Consider the following 24,344-nt stretch of genomic DNA (forward strand, 5'->3'; position numbering starts at 1 on the left):
TTATTAATAAACAAGACTAAAACAAAGAGAAAATGGGAATGGGAAAGGAAAATATGGGAGAGGAGAGGATTGGAGACTAGAAGAGAAGAGAAGAGAAGAGAAGAGAAGAGAAGAGAAGAGAAGAGAAGAGAAGAGAAGAGAAGAGAAGAGAAGAGAAGAGAAGAGAAGAGAACAGAAGAGAAGACAAGACAAGACAAGACAACAGAAGAGAAGAGAAGAGAAGAGAAGAGAAGAGAACAGAAGAGAACAGAAGAGAAGAGGAGAAATAAAGGAGAAGGAAAGATAAATGAATAGACAAGAGAGAAGAGAGGGAAGGTGAAGAAAGAGAAGTGGAATGAAAACAAGAGACTTGAAAATAAGCAGGCTAGCAAAGAAAATAAGAGAAAATACAACTGAGAAAGAATGAGAAAAGAAAAAAGGAAGAGAAGAGAAAAAAGTGAATGAAAGAGGAATAACAGAAAGTCTGTACGTTAAATATCAAGATACCTTTGATAGTTTAAATGAATAAATTGCAAATTTTAGTGTTTTAAATATCTTCATTAACATACTTTGTTGACAAAACCAAACATGTCGTCTAATTGCAGCTATTTTGTACAAAACAGTGGATATTAACAGAGGAGAACATTAGGAGCAAAAATACCTCAATTCGTCTTTATTTGGTTTATGAGTGAATTCTAAGTTATCTTACAACTAAATAATTGTTAACTAAATATTTTTAAGCACTTACATAGCTAGTAAATGTTTCACAGATATATGGTGTGACTCTTCAAGTAACCTAAAGTAGGGTAACAAAGTTGCTGGTAATATAAAGTATTACTTTCCAGGAAATAGAATAAAGCTTCAAAAGATTACAATCTACAGTCAACTCTAGCCTCGTAGGCACCCCAATATTACAGACAGAAGCAAAATCCCTGGTGAAAAAATACTGACAAAGAAATGCCTGTAAATAACTTGCGATATTGTGGAGGCTTGTTATTACGGGCACCACCGAGTATGTCCATTGTAACTGGGTATTGAAAAATATATGTACACTCAATATACATATCAAGTTAGTGACTTGAACCATTTTCCCCCCAGTGCATCATGGGATACACTGGGTTGGGGTGTAAGTTTAGCTTAATATTATTCTTGTTTTTACCATGTTTTACAGGAACTGGATGTTGTTGCTTTATACATGCTTAAATTAATTTTCCTGCCTTGATTTTGCTTTTAGTTTCAAATTTCATCTTAAACCAAGAAAAAGCATGGTAAAAACATGTTACTGGTGTTTTCATACCAAGTCGTGAGGTGCTTGCTAAAGTTTGTTTTTTTGCTGCTGTCAATCAAAACTAATCAGTCAGTACCTATCGTAATTTTTGACTGATAGCAATGAAAATCCCCAAAAAAATCGTTGGCAGTAAAATGATTAGAAACCATGCATACTTAAATACACATATAAACCAATTATTATCACCACTACCTTCTCTCTATGTTGCAAACAAATATCTCTAATGCATACTTCAATGTGGATGTTAAATAAGAAATACATTGTCATCTGCAGCATATATCTGGTTAGCTTCTTGCATGATTTGAATGGCTGCGTCAAATTCCAGCTCGTCATACTTAGCGTCAGCATTGTCTTTGTTTATCGACTCCCTCAGTTGAGCAAGAGGCAGGGATTGAACATGAGCAGTGGAGAAGGCATTTACCAAGGAGGTTTTAAACTTTGCAAGTCTGTCAAACAGAAATAATTCACATTTAAGTAACTTATACAGGGCTTGTGCTGAGGTAATGACTTAAAATTCAAGGACTATTCAAGGAGTATACAAGGACCTAAAAATGAATTTTCAAGGAGTATGTTCAGCTAACTATGCCAAGTTAGCAAGTTACACAAGTTACATTTTGTTCCAGTTACTCCAAGTTGAATAATAATGAGTATGAAAAGTAATATTTCAAAGCCGACAATGAGGACTGGACGGGATTTCAAGTCCAAGCAATTAGTTCCAACTTAGTCCTAGGACTGAATTAATTTTGTTCCAGTTACTACAGACTGAATCCACTCCTTTCACAAGACTTTACCGGGTTTTAAGTAACATCATGTGACCCAAAATAGCCCATTGATTGGCTGGTTTACTCATGAATTATTAATGAGTAGGAGGACATTGATTAAAGACTATTTCTAAAGCAACAAGCGTATTCATTACAGCAAAGCAGAAGGCAAAACAACTGAAATCGTCTTACCGTTCATCTGTTATTGTTCCTTGTGTTGCTTCACTTGTGTCCATTTGTTCTTCTGCCTGGCTGTCATCAGCACTTGGCTTGGATGAGCGACGCTTCTTTATTTTCTCCACAACATCTGTGAAGGTAGGTATTTAAGAACAGGTCAATTTTGATCCTAGTTAGAATGGGATTAGAAACCTTCAAGAATCAAATTACAGTGAGGACATCTTGAACCTTGAACACTTTTTGTTACTATCTATTTATGCATACTTTTGGAAATAAGATTTATTTTGATCAATTAGGATATTTGAACTCAATACCTCATTTAACATGGTTTGAAACAGTAGGAATTAATATCATGAAAAAAATCCAAGTGTTCACAGCTGGAGCGTCCTCGCTGTGTGATATTTATAAGGGGAGAGAAGATGGAAGGGAGGGAGGGAGAAAGGGGGGGAAGAAAGGAAGGAAGGAAGCAAGCAAGCAAGGAAAGAAGGAAGGAAGGAAGCAAGGAACCAAGGAAGCAAGCAAGCAAGGAAGCAAGCAAGCAAGGAAGCAAGGAACCAAGCAAGCAAGGAAGCAAGGAAGCAAGCAAGGAAGCAAGCAAGGAAGACAGGAAGAAGGAAGACAAAAAAAGGAAGGAAGGAAGAAAAGGAAGGGAGGATGGATACCAGTAAGAAGAATACCAAGAACAGGATTCTTATACTTGTTGTAAAGGCCCAGACACAATGTCATGGTGCAACATTGCGTGCAACATTGCAGGCAATGCTGCTGAAGTAGGATAGTTTTCTAATTCAACAACGTTGTGAGCACCAAAATGCGTTGTGTGTCATGGCTTCCAACATCAATTGCATGCAACATTGTGTGCAATGTTGCATCGTGTGTCTGTAGCTTAAGAGGACGTCATCAAGCATAAATGAAATACCAACCCTCTTGTCCCTCTTCTTCATCACTATCAAAATCAAATGGATCATAGCCTTCTTCTCCTTCTTTCTTCTTAGGGACCTTCTGCTTCTTTGCTTTCTTAGGTGTCTTCGATGTCTTTTTGGTCTTTCTCTGTGTTCCCTCATCCCCTGTGTCTTCTCCCTCTGTGCCGCTCTCTTCTGTGTCTGACTGCTGCTTCCTCTTGCTTACTTTTCTCTCCACCTGCGTTAAACATTAAGAGGAAATTTTTTTCAATAACGAGCAATAATGGCAAAAAGTGCCAAAAACTAGACCTTTGTATGAGTTTTGATCCCAATTTTCGTTTTGGGTTAACACTCAAAACCTTTTTTAAACAGTTACAAACTGATGTACTATGATAAAATGCTTGTTTGAAGCGGTATTTTCAATTGTACAAAGATGTTTTGTTGCATTTGTGTTAGAATGTTGCTTTGTCAGGCTTTTTTATAGAAAATATATGGGAAATAACCAAATGAAGGCCTAAACCTCATTTTCGATTCAATTTTTTTGGTTTGGGTTAGCACTTTGATTCCACTTTTGTCGGTCATCTCCACTTCCAAACAAGTTAAACTTTCTGAATAACAAGATTTTAGCCTTGTACAACAGCCTTTCTTCAAGAAAATAGTTTTTGACACTCACTGCTTGAATACGTAAAGAATTCTCTCTTAATCATCAGTCAGGGATGTGTTAGATAGCTCAAGGTCAATGCACTTTTCAAATAAAAATTAAAAACTATTGTATCGTAATAACTGCCTATCCTCAGCTATGGGTTCCCTGTGGAACCAGATATTATGGGATGTGGAGACCACATGCAATAAGTCTCAACGAGTGCACTAAATTTGGAAATAAAAATTAGTTTTGTTGTTGCAATTCTCTCACTGTGCTGTTCTCCGTTTGGGAACTCAAACTTTGAATTAGTGGTGCTTTCACCCCCAGTGACTTGTGAGCAGTTACATTGTACCTATTTCATGAGGTTGGTGGAGCTAAAGGGAATACAGAATTATTAATGAATACACCCAAGCTAAAGAGGCCTACTTTATCAAACCCTGAAATGATTTTAGGTTGACCTAAGTGAGTAAGTCAGAGTATGGCAAACTCACAGGTCTAATTATTATTGGTATGTTGAATTGGAGAAGAAATGTTATGATAAGGTCTGGAAGGGAGGTTCCGGATCTCAACTAAGTGCTACTTTTCCTGGAATCCTACGACATTTATTAATATTTCCAAAATTTTCCCAAAAATCCGAAAGCAATTAAATTCTGCATCTCAGCAAGTGAGTTAAGCAATTCCCAAGTCATGACTGATGCCAATATTCTGAATCACGTAAGATTTTGTTCTAATTTCACAGAACCCAAGCTATATTTTATCCATTGTCCAGCTTCCGCAAATACCCTTCCAGACCCTGTATTTACTGTTGTTTTTATAAGCATTTACACAACAACATAATTTATATAAGGGGTCTCTATGAAGCCTCTAATATCCTATCCATGCCTTCAATAAGGGTTCAGTGCTCCCTCCCATTAGACTCTTCCAAAATGCAATACTTACAGGAGCTGGGAAACAACAAATATGTTGAATCGAATGAAGAAAAGTGTGATTTGTTTTGTTCGTATTTTAAAGTGTATATGACACAAAAAAAATTAATTGCTTAAAATGTATAGATTGTTAGTAATAATATGTATATCGTAATGAAATTTGTTCCAAAAGCTTATTTCTTGAGATATGTGAGAAAATTAAGCCCAATTTGTGACGTCATTTTGTTGACACATACTCTAGATTTGGTAGTAATACACTAAATATAAATTGTGGTAATTCGTTTAAATTAACAACAAAAAACATAATCTATTTATTTTTTACGTAGTACTCTTCAAATGTTGGTAAACTGAAAAGTATACTACCTGAAATTAAGATTCTACATTCAAACATACTTCGTGTATTTGCAACTAAATCTGGAGACTTGTAAACAAAATGACATCACAACTTGTGCTAAATTTTTTGAAATTTCTAGAGAAATGTGTTTTTGAAACAAATTTAACCATGATATTCTTATTAGTACCAATAAACTATACATTTTCAACATTAAATTGTTTTCGTGTCATAAAAATATGCACTTTAAGAGTGATCAGATAGCCAACCTTGTGGAAGTAAGCAAACTGGACCATGTTGATAGCAGCTTCAGCATCATTCTAAAAACACAACTGATGGTTATTTATTTATTCATTATTTCATTCATTCTCTTAATATCTCTTTCTTCGATACACTTGTAAATGCATTCATGCATTTATTTTTTCACCCATTCATTTATTCATCCATTTATTCATTCACTCATAAAAACATATATTGATCAGCTGAGAAAAATATCTACAGCAGCTCACCTCAGTAGCCCCTCATATCTACAGCACCTCACGTCAGTAACCCCTGGTATCTACAGCACCTCACGTCAGTAACCCCTGGTATCTACAGCACCTCACGTCAGTAACCCCTGGTATCTACAGCACCTCACCTCAGTAACCCCTGGTATCTACAGCACCTCACCTCAGTAACCCCTGGTATCTACAGCACCTCACCTCAGTAACCCCTGGTATCTACAGCACCTCATCTCAGTAACCCCTGGTATCTATAGCACCTCACCTCAGTAACCCCAGGTATCTACAGCACCTCACCTCAGTAACCCCTGGTATCTATAGCACCTCACCTCAGTAACCCCTGGTATCTACAGCACCTCACCTCAGTAACCCCTGGTATCTATAGCACCTCACCTCAGTAACCCCTGGTATCTATAGCACCTCACCTCAGTAACCCCTGGTATCTACAGCACCTTACCTCAGTAATAGTTTTACTCATTCTTGCTTTAGCGTGAGCTGTTGAGAGGCGGATCAAGGTTTCCAGTGTTCTTGCTGTTACAGGGGTAGTCTATAGATAATGCAAAGACAAACTATTTAATATTAAATGTTTTTTGACATAAATGATTTCTGGGTAGCATGAGTGGCATGCGCTACTATTGCACTGTCTCTCATTCCGGTGTAGTTTAAGCATGGGTCAATTCACAACTGAGCTGCATTTGAGTTGAGCTTGTTCGATTTGTTGTTCTCTCCCTTGTCATGTGGGTTTTTCTCTGCATTCTCCATTTTTCGTCCGTCCATAAAAATAAACATTTGAGTGTTGTGTGCTGTAAATAATGAATGTGGTATAAACACGTCATTCTGTTGAGTATTTCTTTGTTTGATAGTTTCATATGAGAAGACACATGAATATGGATACCCTTTAAACAAAGAATCATTCATAAGGGAATGAAACATAGTCTGAAATGGTTAAAACATTATGCCTAAGTAATTTTGATCCATTGAGTGTTGAGCAACCCTCATGCAAGAACTCTTACTGGTAGTGATAGTTGTAAAATACAAGTCAAAATATGTTAAAATGGTTTTTTTTTACAACTTGCTAATTAATTATTTTGTCGCGTGCTTATTGGCTAATTTTAATCCTCAATAAGAAGACAATAAGATAAAGCTGACGTCAACAAGTGCACGCTCTTTTCATTAGTTGTTTCAATCAGAAAAAATAAGAAATTTTTATCATTTGTTATTGTAAAAAACAAATAGACATCAGTTTTTTATGGGTCTGTCCACTTATTGACGATAAATTACGTCATCACATTGTAAGAGGACAGTCACATAAGAAAATGATGTCAATTTGTGAAATCTATGTTTATATAAGATACTATGCTTCCATCAGGATATTGCAGCAGTACGGTGGTTTTGTTCAAGGGCTCTCCTCAGACTGCTCGCCACTCCCAAAGCAACACAAATTTAATCTCAAACTCAGATCTTTAGATCATGGGTGAACGCTAAACTAACCTTTGCCCTTTCGTTGGACACATTTTCTTGATCCCTTAATTCTGAGTAGGCTTTGGATATCTTATCAGCAGCTTCTTTTGTCAAGGCAGGCTGAAAAAATGTATTACATGTCAAAGTAGGTCATATTTGACATATGAAGGTATATGAAGATCGCATGACAAAGATTGCTCATTCTTAATAGACCTTATTTGTGGTGTGATAATGTTTTCCCAATTCAGCGTGACAAACCTCCAGGGGATTCATTTTCTTTTGTTTTTACTCATCGAAAAATTCATGAGTATCCCAAAGGATATGAAAGAAATAACGATGATATCACGATGAGTTTCAAAACAATAGCTCTTCATTCCCCCAGAGGTATGTCACGCTGAATTGGGAAAACATTGTCACACCACGAGTAAGGTCTATTCCAATACAAACACAGTCTGACGATCAACACTGAAGCAGAGCATGTCTATACGTTCAAGCGATTGACCATCAGTGCACATACACATACCTTAATGGCTTTAGCAACATGGATATACTTCTTCATAAATGCAAGTGAAATAAATTTGTCATTCTTAGACTTGCGTGGACCATATAACATGGGGTCATGCTTCTCAAATATGGGTGTATCCTCGTCTTCTTCTTCAGCTTCTGGGTCTCGGGTAGACAGGATGTCTGATGCTTCTCCAAATGGAAGAGCTTTAAAAAAATATAACAGAATTTCTCAGGTATTTGATATACAAATGATACTTATTCATTTGTCTCATGATTGAGGGTCATTTTGAGGTCATTACCCTCAATCGTGAGACAAGTGAAAATCATTTATATCATTTATTAGTTTTCCATAATGAATAATATTCTTCATTCTATTTGATATACAGTCAATGTCATTAACGTTGTCCACCGAAAACAGACATTTACACATTTACACATTTAGACATCTAAAAGAAATGTCACGTGTTTCATTATGTATTCTTTGCCTTGTGTGCGTCAGCCTGAACTTTAAATTTAAAATTCAATTCGTCAATGGAAAATCCAGAATGCCTCGACCATTTAGTGAGAATTTAAGATGGAGAATGGTATTTCAGCGTTTGTTTTATGCCAGAACATTCGAGGAAACACGTAATAGTATTTCTTTTAGTCTATATGTCTATATGTCTAAGTACTGTTTAATAAACGAGCAGGAGTGTTTTATCGGGTATAAAACACGAGGCGTAGCCGAGTGGTTTTAGACCCGATAAAACACGATCTGCGAGTTTATTGAACGGCTTAGAAAACTCATGATGTATGTTCTCATATGGTACAGAATTCTTTACGAAATGAACCAAGCTCGATAGAGAAAATCCAAGTTAAAGTTTATGCAAATGAAGACGAATCTATATCCGATATAAAATCACCTTCATGCTCATGATTTCTATTGTGTTTTCCTCATGAATTATTAATGAGTTTTCTAAATGTCTTTAGAAAACTCATTAATAATTCATGAAGAAAACACAATAGAAATCATGACCATGAAGGTGATTTTATATCGGATAAAGATTCGTCTTCATTTGCATAAACTTTAACTTGGATTTTCTCTATCAAACTTGGTTCATTTCGTAAAAAAATCGGTACACAATGAGAACAAACATCATAAGTTTTCTAAGCCGTTCAATAATCTCACAGATCGTGTTTTATCGGGTCTAAAACCACTCGGCTGCGCCTCGTGTTTTATACCCAATAAAACACTCCTGCTCGTTTATTAAACATTACATATGTCTAAATGTTTAAATGTGTAAATGTCTATATGTCTAAATGTTTAAATGTGTAAATGTCTTTTATCGGTGGACAACGTTAATGACATTGACTGTATGTTATGCTGTTCACTACAATACTGTCTCTTGTGGCATCTATTAAAGAAACAAGCTAGATTTGCAGCATACAGCTATTTCAAAAAAACACTAAAGGGGGTGTAATAATGATAGATAATAACTATTCTACATAACTTATTACCTTCCCCCTCTTGTTCGCCAGGCTTTCTGAACCTGTGAATTCGCAAGACATGTTCAGAAATCCTTCTGTCATTGTCAGGGTCCATCTGTAGTAATAACATAGGTTTATTTATTACCTTGAATGATCAATATGTCTTAATCCTAATCGGGTCTCATATGAAGCCAAGCCTACACTCAAAGCCATGCCCGCACACACAGTCACACCCACACAAAAAATTAACACCCTTGCTCAAATCTAAATCCCCTCTCACACAAAGCCACCCCAACACACAAAGCCACCCCAACACACAAAGTCATGCCTTTGAAGAGTGTCAAGCCTACACTCAAAGCCATGCCCACACACACAGTCACACCCACACAAAAATTTAACACCATTGCTAAAATCCAAATTCACTCTCACCCCTACAAACAAAGTCATTCCTTTGAAGAGTGTCAAGCCTACACTCAAAGCCATGCCCACACACACAATCACTCCCACACAAAAAATTAACACCCTTGCTCTAATCCAAATCCACTCACACATAGCCACCCCTACAAACAAAGTCATGCCTGTGAAGAGTGTCTCCATACCTGATCCAAGACAATAAACAGCAAGTCAAAACGGGACAGCAAAGAATCCTGCATGCCAATGTTATCCATGGGATTCTTGTATTCGTCATACTGAAAAACACAACCCATGCGTGTTGAGTTACATCATCACACGACGGCTAGGAATCAATATTTTAATAACTTCTTCATACACCCCTTCCAAGTGTTGTTTTAAACACATGACAGAGTGTGTCCCCAATACATGTTCCTTATTCATACACCCCATCCAAGTGATATTATATTCTAGTATCTTACCCTTCCATATACAGGGTTAGCGGCAGCAAGCACACTACACCTAGCGTTCAGCTTGGCATGGATTCCAGCCTTGGCAATAGTAACACGGCCTTGTTCCATCACCTCATGGATCGCTGTCCTGTCAATGTCACTCATCTGAATTACATATAAAGAATATTCCATTATGATCAAATCCTGGTTGATCTAAGTTAGGTCATCCAGTTGTACCTTGTCAAACTCATCAATGCAAACCACACCCCTGTCGGCAAGCACCATGGCTCCTGCTTCAAGATGACGGTCACCTGTCAATCAAAACAAAAAATATAACTATCCTTCATTTTGGATTACCCAGCAAAAATTTCCCTTGAAAATACCAATCCTCAACAGGCCCTTCCCAACCCTTGGAAATTCCAATCCCCCTCCATGGGGGATGTATGGATATTTTCTGGTACTACACAATATACCCTCCTCAGACCCTTCCCACCGCTGGGAAATTCCCATCCCCCTCCATGCGGGAGGTATGGATATTTTATGGTACTACACAATATACCCTCCTCAGACCATCTCCACCCCAGGGAAATTCCAATCCCCCTCCATGGGAGAGGTATGGATATTTTCTGGTACTACACAATATACCCTCCTCAGACCCTCCCAACCCTTTGGAAATTCCAATCCCCCTCCATGGGGGAGGTATGGATATTTTCTGGTACTACACAATATACCCTCCTCAGACCATCTCCACCCCAGGGAAATTCCAATCCCCCTCCATGGGAGAGGTATGGATATTTTCTGGTACTACACAATATACCCTCCTCAGACCCTCCCAACCCTTTGGAAATTCCAATCCCCCTCCATGGGGGAGGTATGGATATTTTCTGGTACTACACAATATACCCTCCTCAGACCATCTCCACCCCAGGGAAATTCCAATCCCCCTCCATGGGAGAGGTATGGATATTTTCTGGTACTACACAATATACCCTCCTCAGACCCTCCCAACCCTTTGGAAATTCCAATCCCCCTCCATGGGAGAGGTATGGATATTTTCTGGTACTACACAATATACCCTCCTCAGACCCTCCCAACCCTTTGGAAATTCCAATCCCCCCTCCATGGGGGAGGTATGGATATTTTCTGGTACTACATAATATACCTTCCTCGGACCCTCCCCACCCCTTGGAAATCACAATCCCCCTCCATGGGGGAGGTATGGATATTTTCTGGTACTACATAATATACCCTCCTCAGACCCTCCCCACCCCTCCATGGGGGAGGTATACCACGATATTAATACTGACCTGTTTCAGGGTCAGTAGTGACGGCAGCTGTCAGACCCACCCCTGATGATCCTCGACCAGTGGTTGGGATGGCTCTTGGCGCACAATGTAGAACATATCTAGAAGCATATCAGAGATTTTAATATCCAAGAATTAATTATCCAAGAATCTCAAGTATTTGTTGAAGATGGTTGCTGTATTGTCCTAGATGGTTGGTATTAGTAAATTTTATAAAACAACTGTCATAGATAGAAGTAACTGTGCAATCGGTTGGTGTTTCCCAGCTACTAGTTATTACACGCAGTGTACCATTACAGCCCCTTCCAATCACATGCATGAAATTGTACATTTCGCTAATGCAACAAACTCGATTTTAGTGGACTTCAATCAAGGCATTTTCATGACATTACATAGGCATGTGCTCTTGTAAACTTTGTATTTTCCCGCAATGTCATGGAAACTTTTTGATTGATGTCAACTCTTTCGTTGAGACAGAAATCGTACTAAGCCTTGTAACTTGTAACACAACACATATCAACTGACATATCAATTATTATCTGCACTCTATTATCTGCATAACCCCTTTACAGTGTTCGACTTTTTAGACTTTTTTCTCCCTTAGAGAAAAGATATCACCCACGGATCCCAACAGCTGCTTTATATTTCTTTGACTGACTGTGTTTTAGAATGGTTGGTCTTTGTAGTATAGTGGTTAACACATCTAAAATACCAATGACATGGGTTCAAGTCCTGCCAAGAGCATATGATATTTTCCTAGTAAGGCCAAACAAAAAAATAAGTGTTTCCTGTTGCGTGACCAACCCTAATTTTCTTGCCGATTTTTGCCGAACCTAATATTTTTTCCATTTTCAAAAGCACCACAGGGTTCCCAGTAAGCTGTTGTATCAGTAAGAAAAAAAAATCCGACCTACTGAACCCAATTATTATTTTCTCATGCAACAGGAAACACTTTTTTTTTATTTGGCCTTATGTTTGTTTACATTGTAACAATACCTGAGCATTTGTGACTTGGCAGTAGAGGGGTCACCAATCAGAAGGATGTTGATATCTCTGTTAATAATAACAAGAGGTTATTTATATTTGATGATGATGATAATAATAATAATAATAATAATAATAATAATAATATAAAAACGCATCATATAACGTTTATATTTGATAACAGTATACAGTCTTGCAATATATGACGATTTGAACGAGGGACAGGGCCTTGCATGTAATACAGCATACAATTAATGCACCATTGGGAAACAGTTGGCATAGCATGAAAAGCGCTCGCCTCTCCTCAATACGACCCCCCTGGTTTGACCTTCAGACTAGTCCTATGTGAGTAGAGTTGTTTGTTGGTTCTCCCCTGTCACTGTAGTATGTGAGTAGAGTTGTTTGTTGGTTCTCTCCTGTGTAGTATGTGAGTAGAGTTGTTTGTTGGTTCTCTCCTGTGTAGTGTGTAAGTAGAGTTGTTTGTTGGTTCTCTCCTGTGTAGTATGTGAATAGAGTTGTTTGTTGGTTCTCCCCTGTCACTGTAGTATGTGAGTAGAGTTGTTTGTTGGTTCTCTCCTGTGTAGTATATGAGTAGAGTTGTTTGTTGGTTCTCTCCTGTGTAGTATGTGAGTAGAGTTGTTTGTTGGTTATCTCCTGTGTAGTATGTGAATAGAGTTGTTTGTTGGTTCTCCCCTGTCACTGTAGTATGTGAGTAGAGTTGTTTGTTGGTTCTGTCCTGTGTAGTATGTGAGTAGAGTTGTTTGTTGGTTCTCTCCTGTGTAGTATGTGAGTAGAGTTGTTTGTTGGTTCTCCCCTGTCACTGTAGTATGTGAGTAGAGTTGTTTGTTGGTTCTATCCTGTGTAGTATGTAAGTAGAGTTGTTTGTTGGTTCTCTCCTGTGTAGTATGTGAGTAGAGTTGTTTGTTGGTTCTCTCCTGTGTAGTATGTGAGTAGAGTTGTTTGTTGGTTCTCTCCTGTGTAGTATGTGAGTAGAGTTGTTTGTTGGTTCTCTCCTGTGTAGTATGTGAGTAGAGTTGTTTGTTGGTCTCTCCTGTGTAGTATGTGAGTAGAGTTTGTTTGTTGGTTCTCTCCTGTGTAGTATGTGAGTAGAGTTGTTTGTTGGTTCTCTCCTGTGTAGTATGTGAAGTAGAGTTGTTTGTTGGTTCTCTCCTGTGTAGTATGTAGTAGAGTTGTTTGTTGGTTCTCTCCTGTGTAGTATGTGAGTAGAGTTGCTTGTTGGTTCTCTCCTGTGTAGTATGTGAGTAGAGTTGTTTGTTGGTTCTCTCCTGTGTAGTATGTGAGTAGAGTTGTTTGTTGGTTCTCTCCTGTGTAGTATGTAAGTAGAGTTGTTTGTTGGTTCTCTCCTGTGTAGTATGTGAGTAGAGTTGTTTGTTGGTTCTCTCCTGTGTAGTATGTGAGTAGAGTTGTTTGTTGGTTCTCTCCTGTGTAGTATGTAAGTAGAGTTGTTTGTTGGTTCTCTCCTGTGTAGTATGTGAGTAGAGTTGTTTGTTGGTTCTCTCCTGTGTAGTATATGAGTAGAGTTGTTTGTTGGTTCTCTCCTGTGTAGTATGTGAGTAGAGTTGTTTGTTGGTTCTCTCCTGTGTAGTATGTGAGTAGAGTTGTTTGTTGGTTCTCTCCTGTGTAGTATGTAAGTAGAGTTGTTTGTTGGTTCTCTCCTGTGTAGTATGTGAGTAGAGTTGTTTGTTGGTTCTCTCCTGTGTAGTATATGAGTAGAGTTGTTTGTTGGTTCTCTCCTGTGTAGTATGTGAGTAGAGTTGTTTGTTGGTTCTCTCCTGTGTAGTATGTAAGTAGAGTTGTTTGTTGGTTCTCTCCTGTGTAGTATGTGAGTAGAGTTGTTTGTTGGTTCTCTCCTGTGTAGTATGTGAGTAGAGTTGTTTGTTGGTTCTCTCCTGTGTAGTTTGTGAGTAGAGTTGTTTGGTTGGTTCTCTCCTGTGTAGTATGTGAGAAGAGTTGTTTGTTGGTTCTCTCCTGTGTAGTATGTGAGTAGAGTTATTTGTTGGTTCTCTCCTGTGTAGTATGTGAGTAGAGTTGTTTGTTGGTTCTCTCCTGTGTAGTATGTGAGTAGAGTTGTTTGTTGGTTCTCTCCTGTGTAGTATGTGAGTAGAGTTGTTTGTTGGTTCTCTCCTGTGTAGTATGTGAGTAGAGTTGTTTGTTGGTTCTCTCCTGTGCTTAGAGGGTTTTTCTCTGGGTTCTGCAGTTTTCTTCCCTCTGCAAATATCAACTTCTAAATTCTAATTCGATCTAGAAAGCATGCATGTGAGCATATGCATATGAAATATGTGCATTAAAAATATCAAGCTTCATTAGTTTTATTTAAGTTTACCATTTTTTACCACTAGGCTTATCAACTATCATTGGCTCACCCTCTAAGTCTGGTGCCGTTTTCAAGGATCTTTTCAGAGCCTCCAAGAAGGAGGCAGAGAACAGCTTTCTTGATGTACTCATGACCATGAATGGATGGTGCAAGGGATTTGGACAACATCTCAAACACATCCTGATATAAAATCTATCTGTTAGCCAAGAATGGATGGATGGATGGATGAGATGGATGGATGGGATGGATGGGAGGGATGGATGGATGAATGGGATAGAGGGATGGATGGGATGAATGGGATGGAGTATCATGACATCCCTATATTTCATACCTGTTTGCTGCGGCTGAACTTCTTGATCTTTGCAACGTCTGCTGCAGAGAAGTTGGGTGCAACTTCTTTGCTCATGACTTGAACATTATTAGCTATCAACACGGTCCTGAAAATAAAACAGACATAAATAACTCGGCTATCCCTCTTTCTTATAAAAAAAAAAAGCTGCATGTCTTTGTTAAGGGACTCCCATCCAGGGTAGCATGGGTGGCACAGCACTTTCCTCTCAACAATTCAACGCCACACAAGCTTTGATTTCCACATAAAAACATTATGAAGAGCATCAAAACTTCCTAATAGACCTCTTCAGCTTGGGGTAATATTTTCCCATTTCAGGCCACATGTCATTCCCTTGAGAATAAGATTCTTTGTTTGAGTTGTATCCATACTCATGTGTCTTCTCATGTGCAATCATTAAACAAAGAAATGATACTCTAGGGAATGACATGTGGTCTGAAATGGGAAAACATTACGTCAGAGCTGAAAAGATCTATAGTTCTGGAGTCCATTGTCTTACTAACCTGAATGTACCCGCTGTGAATCCAGCCTTCTTTGACGGCAAGCAACGGAAAGTACCAACTATTTGTACTCTATCCCCAGGCTAAGATCAATTAAACAATAAAGAAAATAGTTTACTACAGCTGCCAAATGACATGAAGTGTTCACCCCTTACACTGCATTATTCAGTTTATTATTGGATTTTTGGTTGTTTCAGTCTTAGGCCCCGTCCACACTATGCCAGATAAATTTGATTGTGAATTTTTATTTATTCGTTTAAGCCTACTGTCCACACTAGCGCGGGCGAATCTGGAAACATTTTTCACCGAAAATGAATTTTCCAAATGGAACTGAATAAATAAAACTTCATATTCAAATTTATCCCGCATAGTGTGGACGGGGCCTAAAATTTAAATTTCAACAGCCCATGTATCACTCCGAGCTTATTAGGTGACGCTGGAATGTAGTGAAGCTCATTGTTTATTGGCTAATTTTGCACTATTTTGACAGTTCATCAATTTTCATTGTCTCAAATGTGCCATAATATATTTTTGAATACACATTTCTTTTATAAAATACAAATTAGATTAACTGTTATTTTGTATACAAATGACCAGTAGAAAGTGTGCATGTGTGCTGTGTGCTCTCATAATTCACACCCTCCCAACCAATCAGAATGCAAGATTTACAACAGTTATTTTATAAATTGAAGTGAATATTGCACAGGACTTGGACAAAATGTTTGGTTACTATGTACCTTGCATTTGTCGACAAGATCATTATCGGCGATGATGTCCACTGATCTGGGCAACTGCCCTGCTGGTGCCCTCTCTGGCATTTCCTGTGAGAAAAAATAATATTAAATTCACTTTTATTTCATTATTTTTGTATATTTCTAATCAAACACTAAATCACACTGATAATGGACCAAATCCTATTGGTCGCATGTCCGGCCCATTTCAGCCCACGTGTCACTCTCTTGAGAATAAGATTCTTTGTTTGAGTTGTATCCATATTCATGTGTCTTCTCATGCACAACCATTAAACAAAGAAATGATACTCTAGGGAATGACACATTCTCTTGAGAATAAGATTCTTTGTTTGAGTGGTATCCATATTCATGTGTTTTCTCATGCACAACCATTAAACAAAGAAATGATACTCTAGGGAATGACACATGGTCTTAAGAATAAGATTCTTTGTTTGAGTTGTATCCATATTCATGTGTTTTCTCATGCACAACCATTAAACAAAGAAATGATACTCTAGGGAATGACACATGGTCTGAAATGGGAAGACAGTGGATTAGGCATACACAAGGCTTAAATGGCTGATCAGTCACCAGTCAAATTAGTTTTAGCTACCGTGTTTCTGGCTCAACGTTTAATGGTCATAATGACTTTGAATTTCTGGATTTCTTCAAAATGAATTTCTTTGCAAGGCAAAGATTTGACTGAACAAGATCTGATTCTGGCTGGATATTGTTTTCAACAACATACCATAACACTCCATTACCTGAATAGTGAATGTTTGATGATCCTTGTATGTTGAAAGGCCATATTCAGTCTCTAATGGATTCCCATCTTCATCCTATCATGGCGCACCATCATAAATAAGTCCATTTGTATAGGAAATTGCATGATCTCGAGTACAATTCGAAATTCATAGGTTAGACTGATATTTTGAAGGTTCTCAAATTGGACGAGCCTTTTAGGGGAGTTCAATTTGAAAACCTTAAAAACATCATGAGTATCTATAAATTCCGAATCGTACCTGAAGATTGTGTGATTTTTTGTTTATAATACGCTCAACAAAATTAAGCAATTTAATAGGACCATGCAAAGTACATTTTAGGATTTAATCGTACTTCTTTTGTCCAATCAGTATCGAGTAATTTTGTTGTGTGTTTTATAAGTCAAGACATCAAATAATTTTTGTAAGTACATTGTAGATTTTCGTTGATGATAATATTTTTTATTATTGACTATTATTATTATTATCATTATTATTAGATTTTTTATTTCATATTCTATTTGATCATGAAGCAACAGGGTTTTCATTAAGTTTCGTAATAGGAGAACATTCTATATCCTAAATGTCGCCAAGTAAATGTTATGCGTTCTTTTAGTTGCTAATATATTATTTTCTATAATTTTTCATTAGCTTTGCCTTGAGTTTAATGGTTTTAATGCTAGGCTACTGGATTTAGAGTTACTAACCCAATGTCTAGTATCTGAACAAGATAGTGTCAACGGTACTACCCCCCCCCCCCCCAAAATAATAAGTGTCATAATGTGAGTTTCTTAGAGCCTGACTATCTACAGTAGACAGATCTTTAAAGTATAAAGGCCAACAAACCTTTGTGGGATAGACAGAGCTTGTTGGTGCTGCATCTAGTGATGTCATATCTGTATATCTTCTCACTAGTGTTTTCTTGGTCTTAGGACAGTAATGCACGCTGCGTACCACCTTTGGTCTGACCAATGAACCTGGTAAAAGCAAGTAAAGGTTGATATTGAATGTTGATAGATGTAGGGATAGTGGTGGTCTTACGAAAATTATACTATAATATTATAAATGATGACGATGGTGATGGTGATGGTGGTGATGGTGATGATGATGGTGATAGTGATGATGATGGTGATGGTGATGGTGATGATGGTGATGGTGATGGTGATGGTGATGATGATGGTGATGGTGATGATGGTGGTGGTGGTGGTTATAACGATATACATGATCCTGTAACGATACACGTGATCCTCAGTATAATTATATTAAATGTAGTTTCATGTTACTAATGTATTCGCTTCTTGCCACATGCTCTAGTAAATGCTTTCATGAAACACACTTAAAAGTCTCCAGTCTATTTTATATACTTTGTGGCAACCATACAGTGGTGGTGTTGCTGATGATGGTGACGATGATGGCGATGATGATGGTGATGATGATGGTGATGATGATGATGATGATGATGGCGATGATGATGGTGATGATGATGATGATGGTGATGATGGTGATGATGATGATGATGATGATGATGGTGATGGTGATGATGATGATGATGATGATGGCGATGATGATGGTGATGATGATGATGATAATATAATTTATATAGTTTTATACATTGCTGTTCTATTGCGCTTAGCCATAAAAGCATGTTGTGCCGTGTGCATACCTTAAGTCATTAATATATGTTTCCCACTCATATGAAAATTGCTCTACTGCATGGTTGTCTGAATATTAAGGAGAGTCATATGCACAATACTTACATTTTGTAACGATTCCCTCAAGGCACACTACAGAGCCAAGAAATCTTGAAGATAGTGATCTGGGGGTGACATGTTTAGAACCAAAACTGGGGGCAAAATAAATGAAATACAATGTTGACTGCTGCTTTGTAAAATAATATACTAATATACCCCTTGCAGTACGGCAGAATGCCGCTCAATTACAAGGACAAAACAATAAATAAATAAATAAGATGAGAATATGTGGACCGCGTAGCACTTATGAAATACATAAAGATATAGAAATATAGATAAGTTATAGTGCTTGGGAACGAGGTTATTCCGGGCTATTCTAAGGGCTTTCGCCCGGAATAACCTCGTTCCCAAGCACTATAACTTATCTATATTTCTAATAAATAAACAACCTTATTTAACGTGGAGAGTACACTTAGCTAACCTCTAGTTTACAGTGTAGTACACAAATTAATAAACTTAAATGTAGAAAAAACTTAGAAACATAAAGTGAGTTAAGAATCCCAACTGGCAAGGAGGTGAACCAGTTGGCTATTTACAAGCATGGTCGAGAAACTGGATTTGAACTAATCAGAAATCAGGACAAATACAGTCTCAGCTAGTGGCCACAGAGGGACTCAAACATAGCACCATCAGATTGCGAGACCGTCGCTATGACCACTTGACCATGCTGCCTTCTCAAATAGGTTTAGAAACGATAGGTATCCAATTCTCAGGAGATCAAAATTCTTTTGTTTTGTCCTCCAAATTGAGATCCTTTGACATCACATGCAAGGGGTCTATCGAATGAATGGCCTTACCTTCCTTCAAAACCAATAAAGAATTCTTCGTATTTTTTACCGTAAGCTGTATCAACGGTGCCTACAAACTCCTTTAATGCATTCTGAAAAAAAAAAATTAAATATGGTGGTCATCCAGATAATCTGAAATAGTGACACAGAAATGATGTCACGCAAAACTGAGATGTCATAAAGCCTGCGAAAATTGACCAGCGAAAAATAAGAACATGCCTGCTTCACTATATAACCCTGTATAAGGCGGACGTAAAGGATCCACTGAAGACGCTGGCGATGACCATCTTCAGTGCCCGTGCTAACCAGCTGCCTTATCAATTGGGCCACAAGGCCTGTTAGGCATCAAGCTGTCCACCCAGGATTGGTAAACGCATCAGAATTAGAATTAGAATTAGAATTGCAATAAAAATATAAAATTCACTCATTATTGTGTCCTGTTATCAAGCCCATGTTAGCAAATTTTTTTTTTTTTTCATTTTGTTGCCTGAAAATCCATAATTTCAAGAGGAAACGTAACATCTCAGTTTTGAAAATTTTCTTGATTTTGAATGGCTAACATTAGCTGGATGCAAGTCAAAATAGGATTCATGTCTCAAATCTCCTTTTTACCCTGGGAAATCAGAATTCAAGGGGATGAGAAGTAACATATAAAACACCACTACAGATAAATGAAAATCTAACAATTAAATGTTACCTGAAATGCCAAAAGCTCTTCAAATCCTTTATTTAGTAATCTGGAAAACAAATATACATTGGTGAATAATTCTATCTTTTCCCATTTTCATAAAATACTTCTGTATTTCTTGATAACGAGATCATTTGAAACCCCAAATTTCAGTCTCTAAATATCAACAAACTGTTGGGTTGTAAGCATTCCCAAGAGAGTGAAAAGACAAAAGCATGGCGGCCATTGTGGTGCCGTTAACAATGGATACTAATAAGAAATCTTTTGTTAAATGGTATCAGCGCTCCCTTGAGAGGCCGCGATGATGTAACATGCAATCGAAGAATACCAAAGATAAAGTAAAGAATGCAAATTTCAACAAATATTATTCAAAGAAGTTCCAAATGCTGACAGCATATCATGTGGACATTATATTACACTCATATATTTGGGTCAATTTCAATACATTTTGTTGTATTGACCCAAATGTTTCACTTTTAAACAATTGTTGTTTGAAGGCAATAGTGTGTAACTCTAATATCTGCTATTCTATACTCACAGGTTTGTTCGTTTCTCATTTTTTCGCCGCAGGTCATTGACATTCACAATCAGACGACATTGATTTCTAGAGATCATGTCCCTCACTTTGCCATGGTACACCCCTTGATCCTCCTACAACACAGCAACAATAAATATACTTCAATATAAAACTACTGCGTAAGGTGTTGTTAGGAATCAGTCATTATTTAAGATGGGGGGAGGGGGGTGGAGGAGAAAATGAGGGGCCCTCAAATTTCTTTTAGTGGAGTAGCCTTGAAAGGTAAAAAGGAAGATTGGGAGGATTTTATGAACGATTGAAGGGGGTACCTAAAAAACATGTATGCTACTAGGTTGGGGTCTGTAAAAATTTTTGCTTAAAAAACATTTCCACCCCCACCCCCCTCAGACTTAAATAATTAAAAGTTGCAAAATGGCTTCTTCCACAATACGGTGGCCATCTTAGATTGAAAAGCATTATGGGGCATGGAAGATGTAAATAATAAGAGGTTATCAGTCGGCTAAGCATCTGATATGGCTGTGTATTTTTATGAGTCACAGAGTATTTACAAACTATGAGTGACAAGTAAAAATGCACAGCCGTATCAGATGCTTAGCTACTGATAAGTTGTTTATTATTTAATTCTGCAAAGAAATGCTCAAACTCCCTCTAAACTCTATAGTACCAGATCGCAAGCAAATGACAAGTGCTGATGCGGTCTCATATCAGGAATGATCTTTTCCTGTATCACACACATTCTTTGCATAATTAAATTGATAAAGCTATGCTATAGTAATGATGCTGATCAGTATTAACAGCTCACCACAAGAGAATATAACAAAAGATGAAAATTAAGACTAAAAAAATATTCAAAAAATTATTATCATTATTATTATCACTTGTGTGATATAACATAAGTCGTGAATATTCATAAGGTATAGTAAACGTTAAATTTCACAAACAATATTTTAAGAAATTTTTTTTTTCAAACAATAGATTTAGCTGTCTTGCATTTAACTTTGAATAATGTTTAGAATTATGGAAGATAAATCGAAAACATTGAGGAGAAAAAAAACAGAAAAGTTGAAAATCATTTCAATGAAACATGTGACTCGATGACATATTTTCCCGGGAAAAATAAAGTTCCAGTTAAAACTCTTTAGTGGCAAAGATTAGTTAAAACCTTAACATTTTCGCTAGAAGGAAGGTATAGAGGTGTTATAGTGTTGTTTAGAGGGAGATCGAGTGACAAAAGAGTTAACTTTGAACACATTTTCTAACGTTGTACAAACTTCAATCAACAGCCATCGCGAACACATCAAAATATCTCACAAAATACACTAGAAAGTTAACGAAATCCTACTTACATCGTCGTCAAGGAAGTCAAGATACTCTCTCTGAATCCCTCTGAGGTATTGCTCGTTGTCTAAACTCATGATTTTAGTTGAATTTTGGAAGAATTCTTCAGTAAAACAACGAGGTTTATGTTCACTTCAACACGAACCAGCTCTGCTCTTCACCCACGTGATTAGATTTTCCCGCCAAACTCGAACTTTACCATATATGGAATAACTTACACAGGAAGCCCACTTTAAGAGGATATTTTTCCTCGTAATTTTCTAATATGACAACTTCTAATGACCACAAACTTCTCAATAGAATTATTATTAATGAGCTTAAATTTGTTAGATGTACAAGTTGTCAAATATTTTTGCCTTAAAGACCGAAAAATGATAAATCAGTCTTTATGATTATAAAATATTTCAAATTAATAATTTAGTAATTTCCAATTTGTATCTTTTTTATGAGATGTCAAAAGTTATTCTATAAAAAAAATACAAATTTAATAAAGCACTAGAATTGTTTTCTCAAATTAAGATTCCTGCTTTTTCCGACGAATGCCCGACAAACTCTCGAAGTAAAAGAGTAAAGCTCGGAATACATTCGGGTAAATTTCGTGGTTCTTCGTTCTTGTTTTCAAAATGGCTGGCGAAAAAGTGATGAAAAATATAACTGGGGTATATGGAAGACTTTTTGATCACAGATCAGTGATTGGAGGGGAATGTAAATACTTCCTTAGAGAATTTGAAGGCAAGAGGAAAGATCGTGAAGTAGAGAGGTTAACAGAAACTCAGCAAAAACTGCATCAGATTGAAGATGTGATACCAAAGTCTATAGACCAAGCAGTTTTGCTTGAAGACTTGAAAGAAAAGTTGAAAACTGCAAGACAAAGCTGTCATAATATTCTTGTTAAAGAAGAGGAAGACACACACCAAAAACGGAGAGAGAAGATCAAAGAAGAAGCGAGGAAAGATTGGGAAAATTTTCAACAAGAAATGATTGAGGAGGAGGAGAAAATCAAAAAAGAGTTTGAAACAGAAGCTCAAAAACTTAGAGAAAAATATGGAATAACAGAAACCAAAAAAGAACATTGAAAAAATATTCCAAAGTACTAAAGTAAAGGAAGAAGGCAAAGATTACGATGAGTTTAAGAAAAAGACTTCTTTTGGTTGGCTGATGCAAAGTATTTTGTAAAACAAATTTCGCCAATCATAGGCAAGCATTTTCACAAATAATAATTATCATTATCATTTAATTCATCAAAGAACGTGCGTGATATGAAAAAAGACCATGCCTGATATGAGACCGTATCAGCACTTCTCATCTGCTCGCGCTGGGTACGATAGGGTTTAGAGAGAGTCTGAGCATTTCTTTGCAGAAGTAAATGATAAACAATTTATCAGTAGACTAACCATCTGATACGGCTGTGCATTTTTACTCATTACATGTATTTTGACTCACTCAAATACTGGACTGCTTAGCCGACTGATAACCTCTATGTATTTTTACACAAGTGAATACAATTATTTCAATAAAGTTAGTCATCAAAAACCTAGAAAGCTGTGATCGCTGAGAACCATGGGGAAATGTTTTATATCAAACAAGTAAAGCTTTTGACGTAAACTGCAATAGTTGAGGATGCTCAGAGGAGGTTAACTTGTAACTGGTAGAAGATCTCAAGTCCATCACAGTTATCAAGCGGTTGAAACATGTAAAATGTATCTACCCATAATCCTTGTCGCCGGTCTCAGCTTTGTAGCTTTTCAGGTGACTAACTTTATTAAAATAAGTGTATAATAAATCCAGCCTACAGGTGAATATAGCATGCATATCTCTTGCAGAGATAAATAACATCTTTTAAAAAAAACTCTCTCTCCGTTATTTATTCAATTCACTTGTGTTAAAAATACTCGAACACTCACATCTCTGTAAATATTCCTTGATATTCACTGAGCCTGAGGCAAATAACTGTTTATTAATGCATTAATAGTGAATAAAAAACAAATGGACATGCCCAATGCTACTGACAAGCAAGGTCTATTCAAAACACATCAATTTGATTGATGGCATAAAAACGTAGGAGACCCAGAACAAGAATGCTGTTTATAACATTTATAATAATATAATTTAAATAATTGGATTAACAGTGGAATCCACAGAGTGGCTCTTCTTCCACTGGATTCCAATTAGAATTTAGAAGTTGATTTTTACGGAGAGAGGAAAGTCAGAGAACCCGGAAAATGGTCGAAGCACAGGAGAGAACCAACAAGCAACTCTACTCACATACTACACAGGAGAGAACCAACAAACAACTCTACTCACATACTACACAGGAGAGAACCAACAAGCAACTCTACTCACATACTACACAGGAGAGAACCAACAAGCAACTCTACTCACATACTACACAGGAGAGAACCAACAAACAACTCAACTCATATACTACACAGGAGATAACCAACAAGCAACTCTACTCACATACTACACAGGAGAGAACCAACAAATAACTCTACT

General features: G+C 37.1%; 2 protein-coding genes across 2 annotated transcripts; one reads left to right on the forward strand and one right to left on the reverse strand.

Annotated features, from left to right (window-relative positions):
* Positions 1 to 637: 637 nt before the first annotated feature.
* Positions 638 to 22,008, reverse strand: LOC116287235 (zygotic DNA replication licensing factor mcm3). Its single transcript, XM_031693886.2, has 24 exons — positions 21,857 to 22,008; positions 20,511 to 20,623; positions 19,982 to 20,021; positions 19,294 to 19,376; positions 18,503 to 18,588; positions 17,592 to 17,722; positions 16,749 to 16,823; positions 15,991 to 16,074; positions 15,257 to 15,336; positions 14,736 to 14,841; positions 14,454 to 14,584; positions 12,082 to 12,138; positions 11,089 to 11,186; positions 10,019 to 10,092; positions 9,812 to 9,946; positions 9,539 to 9,628; positions 8,970 to 9,054; positions 7,489 to 7,676; positions 6,996 to 7,085; positions 5,962 to 6,051; positions 5,274 to 5,324; positions 3,126 to 3,342; positions 2,221 to 2,335; positions 638 to 1,713 (listed from the first exon to the last, which is right to left on the reverse strand). The coding sequence occupies exons 1-24, from the start codon at positions 21,923 to 21,925 to the stop codon at positions 1,512 to 1,514; spliced, it is 2,490 nt and encodes an 829-aa protein (XP_031549746.1). The 5' UTR covers positions 21,926 to 22,008; the 3' UTR covers positions 638 to 1,511.
* A 424-nt stretch (positions 22,009 to 22,432) lies between these two features.
* Positions 22,433 to 23,848, forward strand: LOC116287215 (biogenesis of lysosome-related organelles complex 1 subunit 5). The gene has a single exon (XM_031693864.2). It carries the CDS (start codon positions 22,472 to 22,474, stop codon positions 22,922 to 22,924), a length of 453 nt encoding a protein of 150 aa, XP_031549724.1. The 5' UTR covers positions 22,433 to 22,471; the 3' UTR covers positions 22,925 to 23,848.
* The last annotated feature ends 496 nt before the right edge of the window (positions 23,849 to 24,344 follow it).

The sequence above is a fragment of the Actinia tenebrosa genome, unplaced genomic scaffold (assembly GCF_029948245.1).
Source record: "Actinia tenebrosa isolate PJP-AT-01 unplaced genomic scaffold, QUT_ActTen_1.0 PGA_scaffold13__45_contigs__length_12533684, whole genome shotgun sequence".
NCBI lineage: Eukaryota > Metazoa > Cnidaria > Anthozoa > Actiniaria > Actiniidae > Actinia > Actinia tenebrosa.

What these genes read in the sequence shown, in the direction of transcription:
- LOC116287215 (XM_031693864.2), top strand. Translation starts at nt 22,472, where the DNA reads ATGGCTGGCGAAAAAGTGATGAAAAATATAACTGGGGTATATGGAAGA.
- LOC116287235 (XM_031693886.2), bottom strand. Translation starts at nt 21,925, where the DNA reads ATGAGTTTAGACAACGAGCAATACCTCAGAGGGATTCAGAGAGAGTAT. An exon ending in AGTTCAGCCGCAGCAAACAG is followed by an intron (nt 14,585 to 14,735) that starts GTATGAAATATA and finishes ATTTTATATCAG; the next exon opens with GATGTGTTTGAGATGTTGTC. An exon ending in GCATTGATGAGTTTGACAAG is followed by an intron (nt 9,947 to 10,018) that starts GTACAACTGGAT and finishes TATGTAATTCAG; the next exon opens with ATGAGTGACATTGACAGGAC.